Consider the following 16,174-nt stretch of genomic DNA (forward strand, 5'->3'; position numbering starts at 1 on the left):
CTCTGACAGTGCAGCACTCCCTCAGCACTGACCCTCTGACAGTGCAGCACTCCCTCAGTACTGACCCTCTGACAGTGCGGCACTCCCTCAGTACTGACCCTCTGACAGTGCGGCACTCCCTCAGCACTGACCCTCTGACAATGCGGCACTCCCTCAGCACTGACCCACTGACAGTGCGGCACTCCCTCAGTACTGACCCTCTGACAGTGCGGCACTCCCTCAGTACTGACCCTCTGACAGTGCGGCACTCCCTCAGTACTGACCCTCTGACAGTGCGGCACTCCCTCAGTACTGACCCTCTGACAGTGCGGCACTCCCTCAGTACTGACCCTCTGACAGTGTGGCACTCCCTCAGTACTGACCCTCTGACAGTGCGGCACTCCCTCAGTACTGACCCTCTGACAGTGCGGCACTCCCTCAGTACTGACCCTCTGACAGTGTGGCACTCCCTCAGTACTGACCCTCTGACAGTGCGGCACTCCCTCAGTACTGACCCTCTGACAGTGCGGCACTCCCTCAGCACTGACCCTCTGACAGTGCGGCACTCCCTCAGTACTGACCCTCTGACAGTGCGGCACTCCCTCAGTACTGACCTTCTGACAGTGTGGCACTCCCTCAGTACTGACCCTCTGACAGTGCGGCACTCCCTCAGCACTGACCCTCTGACACTGTGGCACTCCCTCAGCACTGACCCTCTGACAGTGCGGCACTCCTTCAGTACTGACCCTCTGACAGTGCAGCACTCTCTCAGCACTGACCCTCTGACAGTGCAGCACTCTCTCAGCACTGACCCTCTGACAGTGCGGCACTCCCTCAGTACTGACCCTCTGACAGTGCGGCACTCCCTCAGTACTGACCCTCTGACAGTGCGGCATTCCCTCAGTACTGACCCTCTAGGAGTGCTGCATATTTATTTACAGCAATGCTCTTGATTGGCCAACAGACACCCAGAGGATTAATCGTGATTGATTATCCGATGTGAAATCAGTAACAAGCGACTGGCAGCTTTTCATTGGGTTAGGAATTTGAGCGATGTTGATCAGGGTTGGTTAAAAGATGTTGACATACTGATAACCAAGTTTTAGCAGCTTCAGGGTTTGAGGGGCTGAATGGCCTCCTTTGTTCCTCTGGGCCAAGTACAGAGTGTGGTTGTTGCAGCACAGACTCCCGATCAGCAGGAGACGATAATGAGAGTTAGAAGAGCAGCCAGTCTATTCCAAAAGGAGAAGGAATTGGGATTCCTCATACGACAAGCTCTTCATTCCAGGGATCATTCTTGTGAACCTCCTCTGGACTCTTTCCAAAGCCGGCACATCCTTCCTTAGATACGGGGCCCAAAACTGTTCATAATGCTCCAAATAGGGTCGGACCAGAGCCTTATACAGCCTCAGAAGTACATCCTTGCTCTTGTATTCTCGCCCTCTTGACATGAATGCTAACATTGCATTTGCCTTCCTAACTGAACACTGAACCTGCACGTTAACCTTAAGAAAATCTTAAACGATGACTCCCAAGTCCCTTTGTGTTTCTGATTTCCTAAGTATTTTCCCATTTAGAAACTAGTCTGTGCCTCCATTCCTCCTTCCAAACTGCATAACCTCACACTTTTCCACATTGTATTCCATCTGCCACTTCTTTGCCCACTCTCCTAACCTGTCCAAGTCCTTCTGCAGCCCCCCCTGCTTCCTCAATACTACCTGTCCCTCTACATATCTTTGTATCATCTGCAAACTGAGCAACAATGCCTTCAGTTCCTTCCTCCAAATCATTAATGTATATTGTGAAAAGTTGTGATCCCAGCACCGACCCCTGAGGCACACCACTAGTCACCGGCTGCCATCCCGAGAAAGATCCCTTTATTCCCACTCTCTGCCTTCTGCCAGTCAGCCAATCCTCTATCCATGCCAGGATCTTACCCTTGACACCATGGGCACTTAACATATTTATCAGTCTCCTATGGGGCACCTTGTCAAAGGCCTTGCCCTGGGAGTGTCAGCCTGAGCATTGCAGAGGGAATGTCAGCGCAGGGGGAGTGTTGGCACAGTGTCGGGTGTGGGGAGGAGTGTCGGTGTTGGGGCAGTCACAGGGAATGTGATGGTTTCTGTGCTATGCTGTTAAAGGTATGTAGCTGAATTACTACATTGGCGATGAGGAGAATTCTTTCCCCCATCTTTCCCTCTGGACAATCTCTGTATGTCCAGAATCATCTCCAGTAAGAAAATGCCATTGTGCCTCTTTTCAGGAAACTCTAGCTCTATGACAATAGTGTGGAAGACTGGGCCCAATACACTTCTGTGTGCTAGCAACATTGAAGGAAATGAAAAACAAAGTGATATTATTGATAGCATGCGGGGCACTGAGTTTCAATGTGATAAGTCTGACCTAACTAGATGCTTCCGACTCAAATACTTTTAATGAGGTTGTAGAAAAAACACAATGACCTTAAGCCCTCTGTAATCCCCAGAATTATTTCTTCAACATGGCTGGAGAAATCTTTCACTGAGTTCTTGGTTAGGTTGCGGAATTTGGCTAAAAATTGCAGATTTGGACTGCCTCTTAACAGAGTGTTACGAGACAGATTGGTATGTGGGATAAATGACCTAACAACCCAAAAGAAGCTATTGGCAGAACCCAATTTGGACTTTAGAAATAAACTGTTGAAATAACCTTATCACTTGAGAACGCAGGGAGAGGGGCTCAGGGAATTCAGGGAGCATCAGGCAGCAATGTCCTCCAACGAGGGGGAGGGACCTTATCTAATCGCTCCTCAATGTGCTTGTGTAAATCAAGTGTTAAAGGACCTCTTTCGATATAGAAACCCTAATGTCACCATCAGACAGTCAAGGAAAAGCAGTGATGACCCCAAGAGTATTAGGGAATATACTCCAGAAAGGTGTAGTTGCCAGATGATGGATTATTATGAGCACTGTCAAAGCACATAACTATGGCCAAGTTTCAGGACCAGGCCAAATGTGTGCTGCCTAGGAAGAAAGCTGGTACCTGATTGAGCCTTCCAGAGACAGGGACACTTCAACTGAATTGTATTATTCCAATGAACGTTACTGATAATGGTGGAATTACTAGTAAGTGGCCATCCCTTGAAGGTGGAGGTGAGCCGTAGTCTCTTTTATTGGAGAACGATAAACGTCTCCAATCGAGCATCCAACTCCTGAGGTTGGAAGATACAGAGGACCGGCTAGCCACCTACCTGAGCAGATCCCTTACAGATGAAAGACACCACAATGGCCCCAGTAACCTTTAGGCAGCAATCAGCTCGTCTCCCACTCATTGTTGTACGGGGGCATGGACCAAACCATATGAGAAGATATTGGCTCAAGTAGACCCGGCTGAGATGGTTGAAAATCTTCAGGCAAGATATAGGGGGACTGTATGAGGTTGTTAGTAGATACCCTGGAAGGCCTGGGAAAAATAAAAGGAGCCAAGGCCTTGATCAACGTTGACCCTGACACGACACCAGGTACTTGGGAGCCATGCCAGTCCCTTACACCATGCTGGAGAAAGGGGTAACTGTTCTTAAGTCTGCCAAATGAATTTACCTTGTGAGGAATAAAAATTAACAGTCAATCGGATCTCCAAATGCCATGCCCTGAATCAAAGATTTGTACGCCAAGTTAACATGTTTTCCATGTTGGACATCGACACCTAAGTTCAGCTTGAATTTCTTGAGTCCTCCTGGAAATATGTGGCGATCAACATTCATAAGGGACTCTACCAGTATACTTGTTTGCCCTTTGGTGTCTCGTCAGTGTGTGCCATCTTGCAAAGAGTTACTGAGAACATCCTTCAAGGGCTACCCAAGGTAGCAGTATACTAACTTTCAATCTCCCTACTGTCTCTCCAGTCGCACTGTTTCCGTTCTCCTGACTATATCTCCTCTGGCACTGCTTATGATCTCTTGACTGTCTCTCCAGTTGTGCTGTTTCCAATCTCCTGGCTGTCTCCTCTGGCACTATTTCCAATCTCCCGACCGTCTCTCTTCTCGTGCTGCTTTCAATCTGCCAACTGCCTCTTCTATTGCGCTGTTTTAGTCTCTCGACTGCTTCTCCTCTCGCGCTGTTTCCAATCTCCTGCTCTGACACTCCACCTTGCCAGTGGCCTGTTACCTGCCGATACTTACTGTCTCTCTCACGATAGTTGGGATATTGAAGGGCAGCTGGGTTCAAATGCTATTGGAAATCATCCTCTGAGTTCTGGAATCCTTGCAATGAGCTGTGAGACCTTTGATGTGTTCCCATTCTTCTTTTGCAGCATAAAGTTCACAATCAAACACGGAAAAGAAGGGATCATTGATTTCACATCAGGATCAGAACTGATTATTTCCAAAGCAAAGAATGGTCACTTGTCTGTGGTAAGATTCACCTCACAATGTAACGTACATTCCAACATTGTTCATGAAAGGCTCCATATTTGATGCTGCTCCAATATCCTGTAAATTCTCATACACATTACCTGTTCAACATCAACAGCATCTTGCATTTATGTAGTGCCTATAGCATCGTATAGCTTCCTCTACCTCATAGGCATGTGTCAAGCAGTATTCAGCACTGAACCACAAGAGGAAATGTTAGGATAACTGATCACAGACGTGGGGTATTTCTAAACACTAACTTTATTGAGCGATTATTGCGTAACAGTGAAATCATTTTATAATCTAACTCCTGGTTGGAGGTTCATTGTTGAGAAGGTTTTAAAGAGCATCATGAGAAGGTGAGTGAGAGAGACGGAGAGAGAGAGAGCCACAGAGAGGTTTAGGGACAGAATTCCAGAGCCCAGGTCCCAGGGAACTGAAAGCACAGATGCCATGGCTGGAATGATTACATTTGGAGATTGTCAAGAGTTAGAATTAGATAAGTGCAGAAATCTCAGGGTCAAGGTTGCAGAGATAGGTTGGGGATGTTGGAATGGGTGAGACATTGGAGAGATTTACAAACAAGACTGAGAATTTTAAACCAAGAGGTTGCTGGACAGGAAGTCAACACAAGTCCATTGTCAGAGATTGAATGGGATTTATCATAGAATCCCTACAGTGCAGAAGGAGGCCTTTCAGCCCATCGAGTCTGCACTGACTCTCTGACAGAGAATCTTAGCCCAGATCCTGCTCTTCCCTGCCCTATTCCTGTAACCCCACACATTTCCCATGGCTAATCCTTTACATCTACACATCTTTGGATACTAAGGGGTAATTTAGCACAGCCAATCCACCTCATTTACACATCTTTAGACTGTGGGAGGAAACCAGAGCACCCGCAGGAAACCCATGCAGACACGGGGAGAATGTACTAAACTCCACACAGGCAATCACCCAAGGCTGGAATTGGACCTGGGTCCCTGGCACTGTAAGGCAGTGGTGCCAATTACTGTGCCACCGTGCCACCCACATTTAGTGCGAGTTAAAACATGAACTCATCCAAAACTGTCTTGTCCAAATTTGGGGTGGCTGGAAGATGGGAGGCCATCCAGTCGTGCATTAGAATATTCAAGGGCGGCACGGTAGCACAGTGGTTAGCACTGCTGCTTCACAGCTCCAGGGTCCTGGGTTCGATTCCCGGCTCGGGTCACTGTCTGTGTGGAGTTTGCACATTCTCCTCGTGTCTGCGTGGGTTTCCTCCGGGTGCTCCGGTTTCCTCCCACAGTCCAAAGATGTGCGGGTTAGGTTGATTGGCCAGGTTAAAAATTGCCCCTTAGAGTCCTGGGATGTGTAGGTTAGAGGGATTAGCAGGTAAATATGTGGGGGTAGGGCCTGGGTGGGATTGTGGTCGGTGCAGACTTGATGGGCCGAATGGCCTCCTTCTGCACTGTAGGGTTTCTATGATATCTATGATAAGCATAGATGGGGGTTTTGGCAACAAATGAGCTTAGGTTGGGGTGTAGGTGGCCCACTGTGATGGTGAGAGAGGGTGGGTGGTCTTAATGATGGTACAGATATGGGGCTGGCAGCTCCACCTGAATTCAGATACGCCACCAGGCTTGCTAATGGAGTGGCTCAGCTTTAAACAGTGGCCAGGGAGAAGAATGGCGTCAGTGGCTCAGTGAGAATATAAGTGGAAAATCTCTTTGAAACCTCAGCCATGAGGTTTGAGAGGACTTTACCTTTTGCTTTGTAAAGGTATTGCTAATCTGTAAATACTCTGCATTTCAAATCCAGATTTGATCTGGAGCCTATAAAAAGAGAAGCTTAAGAATGGGTAACTAGCACATGTTGGTAGGCATTGGTACAACAGAGTGTCACACACCAGGAGGGTGCTCCTGCTTCCAATCACAGCTTTTGCGAGAATGAGGATAGGAGAAGACAGCTAGATCCTGGGAGGGGGGCGAGGGAAGCAGATGCAGTTTAAGGTGGATGTGTGCGAGCTGACACATTTTGAAAGGGTGAAGGGAATGGATGATCTCTCTAAATTAAAGGACGTGGAAGCGTAGAGATGAGCAGAAGCTACCTGGGGTACAAGCAGAGAGTTTCCTGAGAGTGTTAATGAAGGTTGATGAACCCATTAGAAAGGTGTAAATTATAAATAGGGTCGTCTGTCCAAAACATAGTTAGAGCACCATTATAGAAGCAGAAATGTTCACTGTAGATTCACCAAGCTGAGGTCATAGATGAGAAACTAGTAATGGTAAGAAGCCTCACAACACCAGGTGAGCGAGGTATATATGTATATTATATATACTTATATATACATACACACATAATTCACACTCACCTGATGAAGGAGCAGGGCTCTGAAAGCTTGTGATACCAAATAAACCTGTTGGACTTTAACCTGGTATTGTGAGACTTCTTACTGTGTCCACCCCAGTCCAACGCCGGCATCTCCACATCAAACTAGTAATGAGTAGAGATTTGAGATATGAACACTATTTTCACTAGAGTAGAGAGGTTCAGAGGAGATCTAATAGAGGCTTTCAAATGTTGATGAATTTTGATAGTGAAGAGGGAAAGACTATTTTTGCAAGTTGGACAATCGATGACAAGGGGACATTTGTTTAAACATGTCGCTGAGTAACAGAGGAGAGAGAATGGAAGACCTCTTCAGGTCAAGGAATACTGTGCTACAGGAAGTGGTTGGAAGAGAGGGCATTGTATCTTTTATGAGAAACCAACAAAACGTTTGAAATGATGGGAAGTACAGGAATATTGGGAGAGACTGGAGAAGTGGGATTAGTTTACGATTGTCCTAACAATCAGCATGGATGCAACAGGCCAAATGAGCTTCTGCATTGTAATATGCTTTCAAAGGAAAGTCATGTGGGTGATTTAATACTTGGGGGTGAGGTTTGGCAACACTATGGGGGCCAGGGTCAGATGTGGATCTTTGAACAGCGTTTCCCAGCTGACGTTGAACTCTTTTGCTATCCATGTAGGTGGCTCCTCGACTCAACTCCAGATGATGCTGGGAGCGAGATCCAGTGGCAGCCCATTGTACAGATGGATGGTTTGAAGATGTGCACCAATAACTGACGGCATCCCAAAAAAGGAGCTTGTACGCTTATTGGTGAGGCATTCGAGTAGTCCGCCTTAGCCCCAACCCTCTCATTTCCTTTATACTCTTTCCCTTGACTGCCAAAGCCTGTGCTTCCAAACCAGGAACAGTGATTCCAGGTTATACTTTAATCACACAAAAAATTTAAAGAAAATTTATATTAAAAATGGCTGTCATTATCAATGACTCACTAAATTTAATCACACTACTGCCTCTGTGCGTGTGTGATATTTAAAGCAATATAATATAATATATATATACATAATCCACAAAAAAAATCCAAGCGGTTCTGAAGTGAAGCTCTATCCCTTCTGATTCTATGACATCACAGAAAAGAGCAGACCAACCTGGGGGAGGGGAGAGGGGAGTCCTTCAAGGTCAAATGTCACTGAAGAAATGAACCAAGAGCTGATTTTTTTTATATATACAAGTCCGTTCTCTGGTGAAGTTTCTCTGCTGAGTTCCTTGGTGAGTGACTCAAGCCATAAAGAGTTGGTCTTTTTGCCTCACCTGTAATTGCTAATAACACCTGTCCCACATTGAAACTACTAGATGGTTTTCCCTCTGTTGCTGTGGGAGTCTCTGCAGATTATAGGGTGGGTTTGACAAAGCCTGGTCCACTCTCAGTGAAACTGTTGAGTGAGAAGAGAGATGCATTGGTTGTTGATCACTGCCATGGCTTTATTTGTAACTTGACTGTTTAGATGCCACACGAGTGCTGTTCAGGCCTGGCTACGTGTATTAAAAGATGGAAGGCAACATAAGTCAGAACAGAATCCAGCTTAGATCAGGTTGTTTCACATCACCCTGGATGCTGGGAAGTTTGGTAGATTGTTTAACTTGATGCCTGCAGCAGTTTGGTGGCACAATGTTCTAATATTTGCCTGCAAATTGTCCAATAAAGCAAAGGGTCAGGAGAGTGGTGCAGATCGTGGCCACCTCCAAGATTTCATCTTGAAAGCAGGTATGGCTCCTTCTCAGAAACAGGAAATGGATCTTCTGTCAATGGACTCATGCTAGCCTTGCTATCCATTATCTAGTGCCTGTTCACCAGCCCATCCCTTAATCGAAGCTCGATTCATTTTGGAGGAATAATATAAGTTTGAACAACAAGGCTGGAGAGAGAGCGGGCTACTCAATACGATGCAAATGTACAGAGCGCTTGTATTCAATGTGTGTAATAAATTAAGGCAATATGCTTTAAGAGCAATGAGCGTTCCCACCTTCCCTGTAAGGTGCAAAAGAGGCGCCAAAACAACTATCTACAGAAACATTGTGTAGGAGAGTGGCTATGCAGAGGTGGCAGTTTGGAGATTTGTTTAGTTACACGCACAGCTGGCCACAATACCTTTTGACACCCTGTCCATGTGGTGGTTCTGAGCTAACTGCAGTCTCCAACATACACCCAACTCTAGAGGGACAACTCGTAGCACCAGAGCTTTGACAGAGACCTGAGCAGAAATCTTCACTTCAACCCATTGTCGAACAGGATGAGAATTTCAAAAGAAAATGCTTCAAAAATTAATGAAAAGATTGTAATAACCTTTGTATAGATGGATATTATGTGAAACCATCTCATTTTCAATAAAAATGTCCCAATTCTTTCTGTTTTCATTTTCTTTGCCGTACGTGATTCATGCTAGGAGCAATTGAAGAGAATATTCACCATTTTCGACTTCTCATGCTCACTCACTCCTTGTTCCCGCTTCCCTTTCCTTTCACTTCCTCACTCGACTCTCCGTCCTCACCTCTCTCAGTCCAACCCCATCCTGCCCAAACTACACCCCTCCCGCAACTGCCCAATCCCCTCCCCAACCCCACCCCTACCTTCCCTCACCCTGCCCAATTCCTGCCCCCACCCTAACCCCACCTCGCCCAATCCCCACCTCAACCCCACCCCTACCTTCCCCCACCCTGCCTAATCCCTGCCCCCACCCCAACCTCACCCCTCCCTGCCCCCACCTCCTCACCCCTCCCCCACCCTGCCCAATCCCCACCTCAACCCCACCCCTACCTTCCCCCACCCCCCCACCCTGCCCAATCCCCTCCCCAACCCCACCCCTACCTTTCCCCACCCTGCCCAATCCCTGTCCCCACCCTGCCTAATCCCCGTCCCCACCCTGCCTATTCCCCACCCCCTTCCCCAGCCAGATGTACTGTGCTGTTACAGGTAACATTGACATATCACTAGTTGTTCTGACCAGGTCTGAACCGAGGATCAAGGATGTGAAGCCTGGATTGGTGAGAGCCCTGGATTTGCCTGTGCTTTCTCCCATGCTGCCGTCAAAGGTCTCTCCTTGCCCCAGGACAGACACGGAGCCCAGGTGGTTTTGTTCAGAAGGCAAATGGAATTGTTTAGGGGAGGCGATGGCCTAGTGGTATCATCACTAGATTATTAATCCAGAAACTCAGCTAAGGTTCTGGGGATCTGGGTTCGAATCTCACCACAGCAGATGTTGGAATTTGAATTCAATAAAATCTGAATTTAAGATTCTACTGATAACCATGAAACCATTGTCGATTGTTGTAAAAACCCATCTGGTTCCCTAATGTCCTTCAGGGAAGGAAATCTGCCGTCCTTACCTGGTCCGGCCTACATGTGACTCCAGAACCACAGTTGACCCTCAACTGCCCTCCAAGAGCAAGTAAGGTTGGGCAATAAATGTTGGCCAGTCAGAGATGCCCCTGTCCCATGAATGAATAAAGAAAGTTACACACTGGGCGCACTGGCGAAGGAGAAGAACACAGAGCTCAAATAGAAAGACTTGTATTTCAACCGCATGTATCATGATCTCAGGATGTGCCAAAGTCTGTTGCAGTCGATGAAGAGTTTTTGATGTATAGTCACCACTGTCATTTAGAGAACATAGTAAGAGTTTTAACAACAGGTTAAAGTCCAACAGGTTTATTTGGTAGCAAACGCCATTAGCTTTCGGAGCGCTGCTCCTTCGTCAGATGGAGTGGATATCTGCAGATATCCACTCCATCTGACGAAGGAGCAGCGCTCCGAAAGCTAATGGCGTTTGCTACCAAATAAACCTGTTGGACTTTAACCTGGTGTTGTTAAAACTCTTACTGTGTTTACCCCAGTCCAACGCCAGTATCTCCACATCATTTAGAGAACATGACAGCAAATTAATGCAGAGCAAGATCTCAAAGACAGCAATGTATCAATGGCCAGATTAAGTGATGTAGTTGAGGGATTAATTTCAGTCGAGGGCATTGATGAGAATTCCTCTGCTATTCCATAAAATCTTTGACACGCACGGTGCTCTAGTTTAAAGTCCACATTGAAAGACAGCGCTCCCTCAGTACTGACCTTCTGACAGTGCGGCACTCCCTCCGTACTGACAGTGTGGCACTCCCTCAGTACTGACCCTCTGACAGTGCAGCACTCCCTCAGTACTGACCCTCTGATAGTGCGGCACTCCCTCAGCACCGATCTTCTGACAGTGCAGCACTCCCTCAGTACTGACCCTCTGATAGTGCGGCACTCCCTCAGCACCGATCTTCTGACAGTGCGGCACTCCCTCAGTACTGACCTTCTGACAGTGCGGCACTCCCTGAGTACTGCAATTGATTTTCAGAAATGCACTCTCATTTCCTGTTCTCTCAGTGTCTGGGTATAAAAAGCAGTTTTGCCTGAATGTTGACCCTCACAGTCTATTCCGAGAATCTGATCTCAATGAGCTCAAATTCCAGGTTGACGCTAGTTTCTGAGTGACAGTATAGAGGGAGCTTTACTCTGTATCTAACCCCGTGCTGTACCTGTCCTGGGAGTGTTTGATGGGGACAGTGTAGAGGGAGCTTTACTCTGTATCTAACCCCGCGCTGTACCTGCCCTGGGAGAGTTTGATGGGGGAACAATGTAGAGGGAGCTTTACTCTGTATCTAACCCCGTGCTGTAATTGTGAAAATCAGGGTTTATTTTAAGAAGTGCATCATGCTGTTTGCTTCCTCTAATTGCTGTTATTGGATTCCTAACTCTCCCAAATCCGGAACTGTAAGAAAATGCCCTACGATTATGTTGACATTACTCATACCCACACTGGAGAGAAATCAAACACAGCTGCTAGTTTAGCGAAGCTTTATTTTCTTGTGTTTCACTGCAATATTACAGCTGAGGGCACACATTCAAGTGTGAAGTTAACCCTTTACCAAGACGTCCCTTGAGGCCAGAATTATCATGATTACTACATGTAGACTGGGTTCCTGGTGGGTACGGGCTGTGCCAATTCCAGCTCGGGTTATTGGATACACGCTGTGGGTTGTGCCAATCCCAGCTCGTCTTAGTGGGTGCACGATGTGGGCTGTGCCAACCTTGCTTGTGTTAGTGGGTACATAGTGTGGGCTGTGCCAATCCCGGCTCGGGTTAGTGGTTGCGCCGTGTGGGCTGTGCCAATCACCGCTTGGGTTAGTGGTAGAGTAGTAAGGGCGTGGAATGCCCTGCCTGCAGCAGTAGTGGACTCGTCAACATTAAGGGCATTCAAATGGTTATTGGATAAACATATGGATGATATTGGAATAGTGTAGGTTAGATGGGCTTTAGATTGGTTTCACTGGTCGGCGCAACATCGAGGGCCGAAAGGCCTGTACTGCGCTGTTATGTTCTATGAAGGAGACAGATTTGGATTTATAAAGGGAGAAGGAAAGGCTCAGTATAATGCTTGGTGCTGACAGAGAGAGGCAAGCTATACTGTTATGATGAGCTGTTGAGAGGAGTGTAGTTTAGACAGAGCGGGATAGTGGCATGAAGGGACAGGTGTTACTGTGTGGGACTTTTGTGCTTCCATCATCCAACTGCGTGGCGGTGATATAAACTGCTGAACCTGAGCAGTTGGATTGGGTGAGAAGTGAGTGTTTGATGGCTGAGGGATTGGTAAACTGGCGAAGATCACTTTCTACATAGGTTTTGCCTGTGGATAATTCCAGACTTGTTCCACTGTCTATTGGCGGACAGATTCTCCCATCAGCTCCCTGGGATCCAAGACCCTCGCGATATGCAGCAAAGAGCCAGATGGGTTGTCGTACAGGACCAAGAGGAAGGGCCGGTTGACGTGGAAGTCCATGATGATTTGTCCGAAACGGGGATCCAACGGAGGAGACTCCTGAGCACCCCTCTCGCCCAACTCCAAGAAAGCATGGTGCTTAATGCTGGAGATCATCATTGGCACGTTTGTAATTTTATTCAGTCGTGATGGAGTGTAGAGAGGAGTCAGATCTGGTTGGAAACAAACAGACATTTCTTTGCTTCTGTGCATTTTTTTTGAATTATCGGTAAGGAATTCAATCTGATTTTACAGTCTCACCACCCCTCATCACCCCACAAAAAGTATCAAGCGCATCTCTGTTCAAAACTTCAAAACAGCAATGGTAGCAAGCTCTGAAACCTCAAGTTTCTGGACAGCAAAGAGACTGAGTGGCACCCCCATTGGCAAACAGCTAGCTCCCATAAACAGTAATGTAATCATGACCCAGTATTTTTTCAGTAGTGCTGGTTGAGGGATAATGTAACCAGATTTGCAGACAACACACACACAGATGGAAAGGCAAGTTGTCAGAGGGATACAAACAACTTGGAGATATTGATAGGTTAAGTAAGTGGGCAAAAAGTTGGCAGATGTGGGGAAATGTGAAGTTGGTCATTTTGGAAGGGAGAACAAAACGGTATTATTTAATATGGAGAAAAACCATAGAAAGCTACAACACAAAGGGACTTGGGGCCCTTGTGCACAAAACACAGAAAGCTAGCACACAGGTGCTGCAGGTAATCAGGAAAGCTAATGGAACATTGCCCTTATTTCCAGGGACTGGAGTATCAGAATGGGGAAATCTTGCTGCAACTGTACAAGGTACTGGTGAGACCACATCTGGAGCACTGTGAGCAGTTTTGGTCTGCTTATTTAAGATATTATTTCATTGGAGGCAGTTCAGAGAAGGTTCACTAGGATGATCCCCGGTATGGAGGGATTGTCTACTGAGGAAAGGTTAAACAGGTTGAGACTCTACTCATTGGGATTTAGAAGAATGAGGTCTCTCATTGAAACATATAGGATTCTTAAAGGGCTTGACAGGGTCAATGTTGAGAGGATTAAAGGGCACAGTCTCAGAATAAAAGGACATCAATTTAAGATTGATATGAGGAGGAATTTCTCCTGAGAGGGTTGTGAGTCTTTGGAACTCGTTGCCACAGAGAGCCACAGAGTCCTTGTGTATATTTAAGGCTGAGATAGATTTTTGATCAGCAAGGGAATCGAAGGTTACGGGGAAAGGGCAGGAAAGTGGATGTGGGGAATGTCAGATCCTATTGAATGGCAGAGCAGGCTCAAGGCGCTGAATGGCCTACTCTTCCTATTTCCTATGTTCTTATAGATATGAAGCAGAACTCTCCAGCTCTTCTTTGAAGGGTGGCGGTGGGAGCTTTAACATCTATCCAAGAAAGTAGACAGGATTTCCGCTTAACATCTCACCTCAAATATAGAAGTGCAGCACTTCCTCAGCAGTGATCCTCTGACAGTGCAGTGCGGCACTCCCTCAGTACTGACCCTCTGACAGTGCGGCACTCCCTCAGTACTGACCCTCTGACAGTGCGGCACTCCCTCAGTACTGACCCTCTGACAGTGCGGCACTCCCTCAGTACTGACCCTCTGACAGTGCGGCACTCCCTCAGTACTGACCCTCTGACAGTGCGGCACTCCCTCAGTACTGACCCTCTGACAGTGCGGCACTCCCTCAGTACTGACCCCCTGACAGTGCGGCACTCCCTCAGTACTGACCCTCTGACAGTGCGGCACTCCCTCAGTACTGACCCCCTGACAGTGCGGCACTCCCTCAGTACTGACCCCCTGACAGTGCGGCACTCCCTCAGTACTGACCCTCTGACAGTGCGGCACTCCCTCAGTACTGACCCCCTGACAGTGCGGCACTCCCTCAATACTGACCCTCTGACAGTGCGGCACTCCCTCAGTACTGACCCTCTGACAGGGCGACACTCCCTCAGTACTGATCCTCTGACAGTGCGGCACTCCCTCAGCACTGACACTCTGACAGTGTGGCATTCCCTCAGTACTGACCCTTTGACAGGGCAGCACTCCCTCAATACTGACCCTCTGACAGTGCGGCACTCCCTCTACTGACCCTCTGACAGTGTGGCACTCCCTCAATACTGACCCTCTGACAGTGCGGCACTCCCTCAGTACTGACCCTCTGACAGTGCGGCACTCCCTCTACTGACCCTCTGACAGTGCGGCACTCCCTCAGTACTGACCCTCTGACAGTGCGGCACTCCCTCTACTGATCCTCTGACAGTGCGGCACTCCCTCTACTGATCCTCTGACAGTGCGGCACTCCCTCAATACTGACCCTCTGACAGTGCGGCACTCCCTCAGTACTGATCCTCTGACAGTGCGGCACTCCCTCAACACTGACAGTGTGGCATTCCCTCAGTACTGACCCTTTGACAGGGCAGCACTCCCTCAATACTGACCCTCTGACAGTGCGGCACTCCCTCTACTGATCATCTGACAGTGCGGCACTCCCTCAGCACAAGATAAATTTGCCATAGTCTCGGATGAACATAGGCACTAACTGTTGGTGATTTAACCTGAGGCTCACCAAGCACCAGGCGAGGGGCACGGTTGAGCAGGCAGGGCCTTCATGAATAGTCTCAACTGGTGCGGGAATTGAACGCACACTGTTGGCGTCACTAACTCGCTGTCCAGCCAACTGAGCTAAATTGACGGGTTCTCTGGAAGCATTCAGAAGAAAATTAGACTTATCTGAAAGGGAAGAATGTGACAGGTTACGGGGAAGAAGGCAGTGGAATAGCATGAGGTGAATTGCTCATTCGGAGAGCTGGTGCAAACACAATTGGCTGAATGGCCTCATTCTGCACCGTGAATTCTGTGACTCTATGATGGCAGTGTGAAGAGATGGTGAACCCTGTCTCATTATTGTGTTGATTCTGCCTCCAATGTAAACACACTTACTCATTTCGCCAAGTGATTCTTTCAGCTCCTGATCAGCTGCGATCTTCAATTTGGGTAAAGACACGCTTGCTCGCACGTCCTGCAGCTGACGGACCAGGTCATGGAGGAACACTGGGTTCAGGTTCTCCTCAATTAGGCTCATGTTCCTTCTGATATCAGCGGGCAGGAAGATGAGCAGGCTGATGTCACCCACATATCGAAACAAGCCAATCTGAAGGACAAAGAGTGAATTCTCCTGATTGGAAACCTGTAAAACTCCACAAGTTCAGCTTTCATCTCCACCCAAGTACCCAATCACTCCGAGTAGAACACCATCTAATATGCGAATGTGCTCCAGCAAGCCCCAGGCAGTTTGTGAGATGTCTAAACTTTACTGGGGTGGGGGGCAATATAAATGATCTAATTGATTCTGCATGGGTCACTGTCTGTGTGGAGTTTGCACATTCTCCTCGTGTCTGTGTGGGTTTCCTCCAGGTGCTCCGGTTTCCCCCCACATCCAAAGATGTGCGGGTTAGGTAGATTGGCCAGGTTAAAAATTGCCCCTTAGAGTCCTGAGATGCATAGGTTAGAGGGATTAGCGGGTAAATATGTGGGGGTAGGGCCTGGGTGGGATTGTGGTCGGTGCAGACTTGATGGGCCGAATGGCCTCCTTCTGCACTGTAGGGTTTCTATGATTCTTCTATGATT

General features: G+C 47.7%; 1 protein-coding gene and 1 long non-coding RNA gene across 2 annotated transcripts in view; one reads left to right on the forward strand and one right to left on the reverse strand.

Moving 5' to 3' along the window:
* The first annotated feature begins 4,265 nt into the window (after window positions 1-4,265).
* Window positions 4,266-9,101, forward strand: LOC144486878 (uncharacterized). The gene is made up of 2 exons (XR_013496348.1): window positions 4,266-4,369; window positions 7,381-9,101. It is a non-coding gene; the product is annotated as an uncharacterized LOC144486878 (long non-coding RNA).
* A 2,470-nt stretch (window positions 9,102-11,571) lies between these two features.
* Window positions 11,572-16,174, reverse strand: part of LOC144486876 (pigment epithelium-derived factor-like) — a 35,034-nt gene continuing 30,431 nt past the window's right edge. Inside the window, exons 7-8 of the mRNA XM_078204899.1 lie at window positions 15,488-15,698; window positions 11,572-12,720 (exon numbers count right to left, since the gene is read on the reverse strand). Of these exons, the coding sequence (XP_078061025.1) occupies window positions 12,446-12,720; window positions 15,488-15,698 (486 nt within the window). The 3' untranslated portion in view covers window positions 11,572-12,445. The remainder of the gene's footprint in view (window positions 12,721-15,487; window positions 15,699-16,174) is intronic.

The sequence above is a fragment of the Mustelus asterias genome, unplaced genomic scaffold (assembly GCF_964213995.1).
Source record: "Mustelus asterias unplaced genomic scaffold, sMusAst1.hap1.1 HAP1_SCAFFOLD_499, whole genome shotgun sequence".
Classification (NCBI taxonomy): Eukaryota; Metazoa; Chordata; class Chondrichthyes; order Carcharhiniformes; family Triakidae; genus Mustelus; species Mustelus asterias.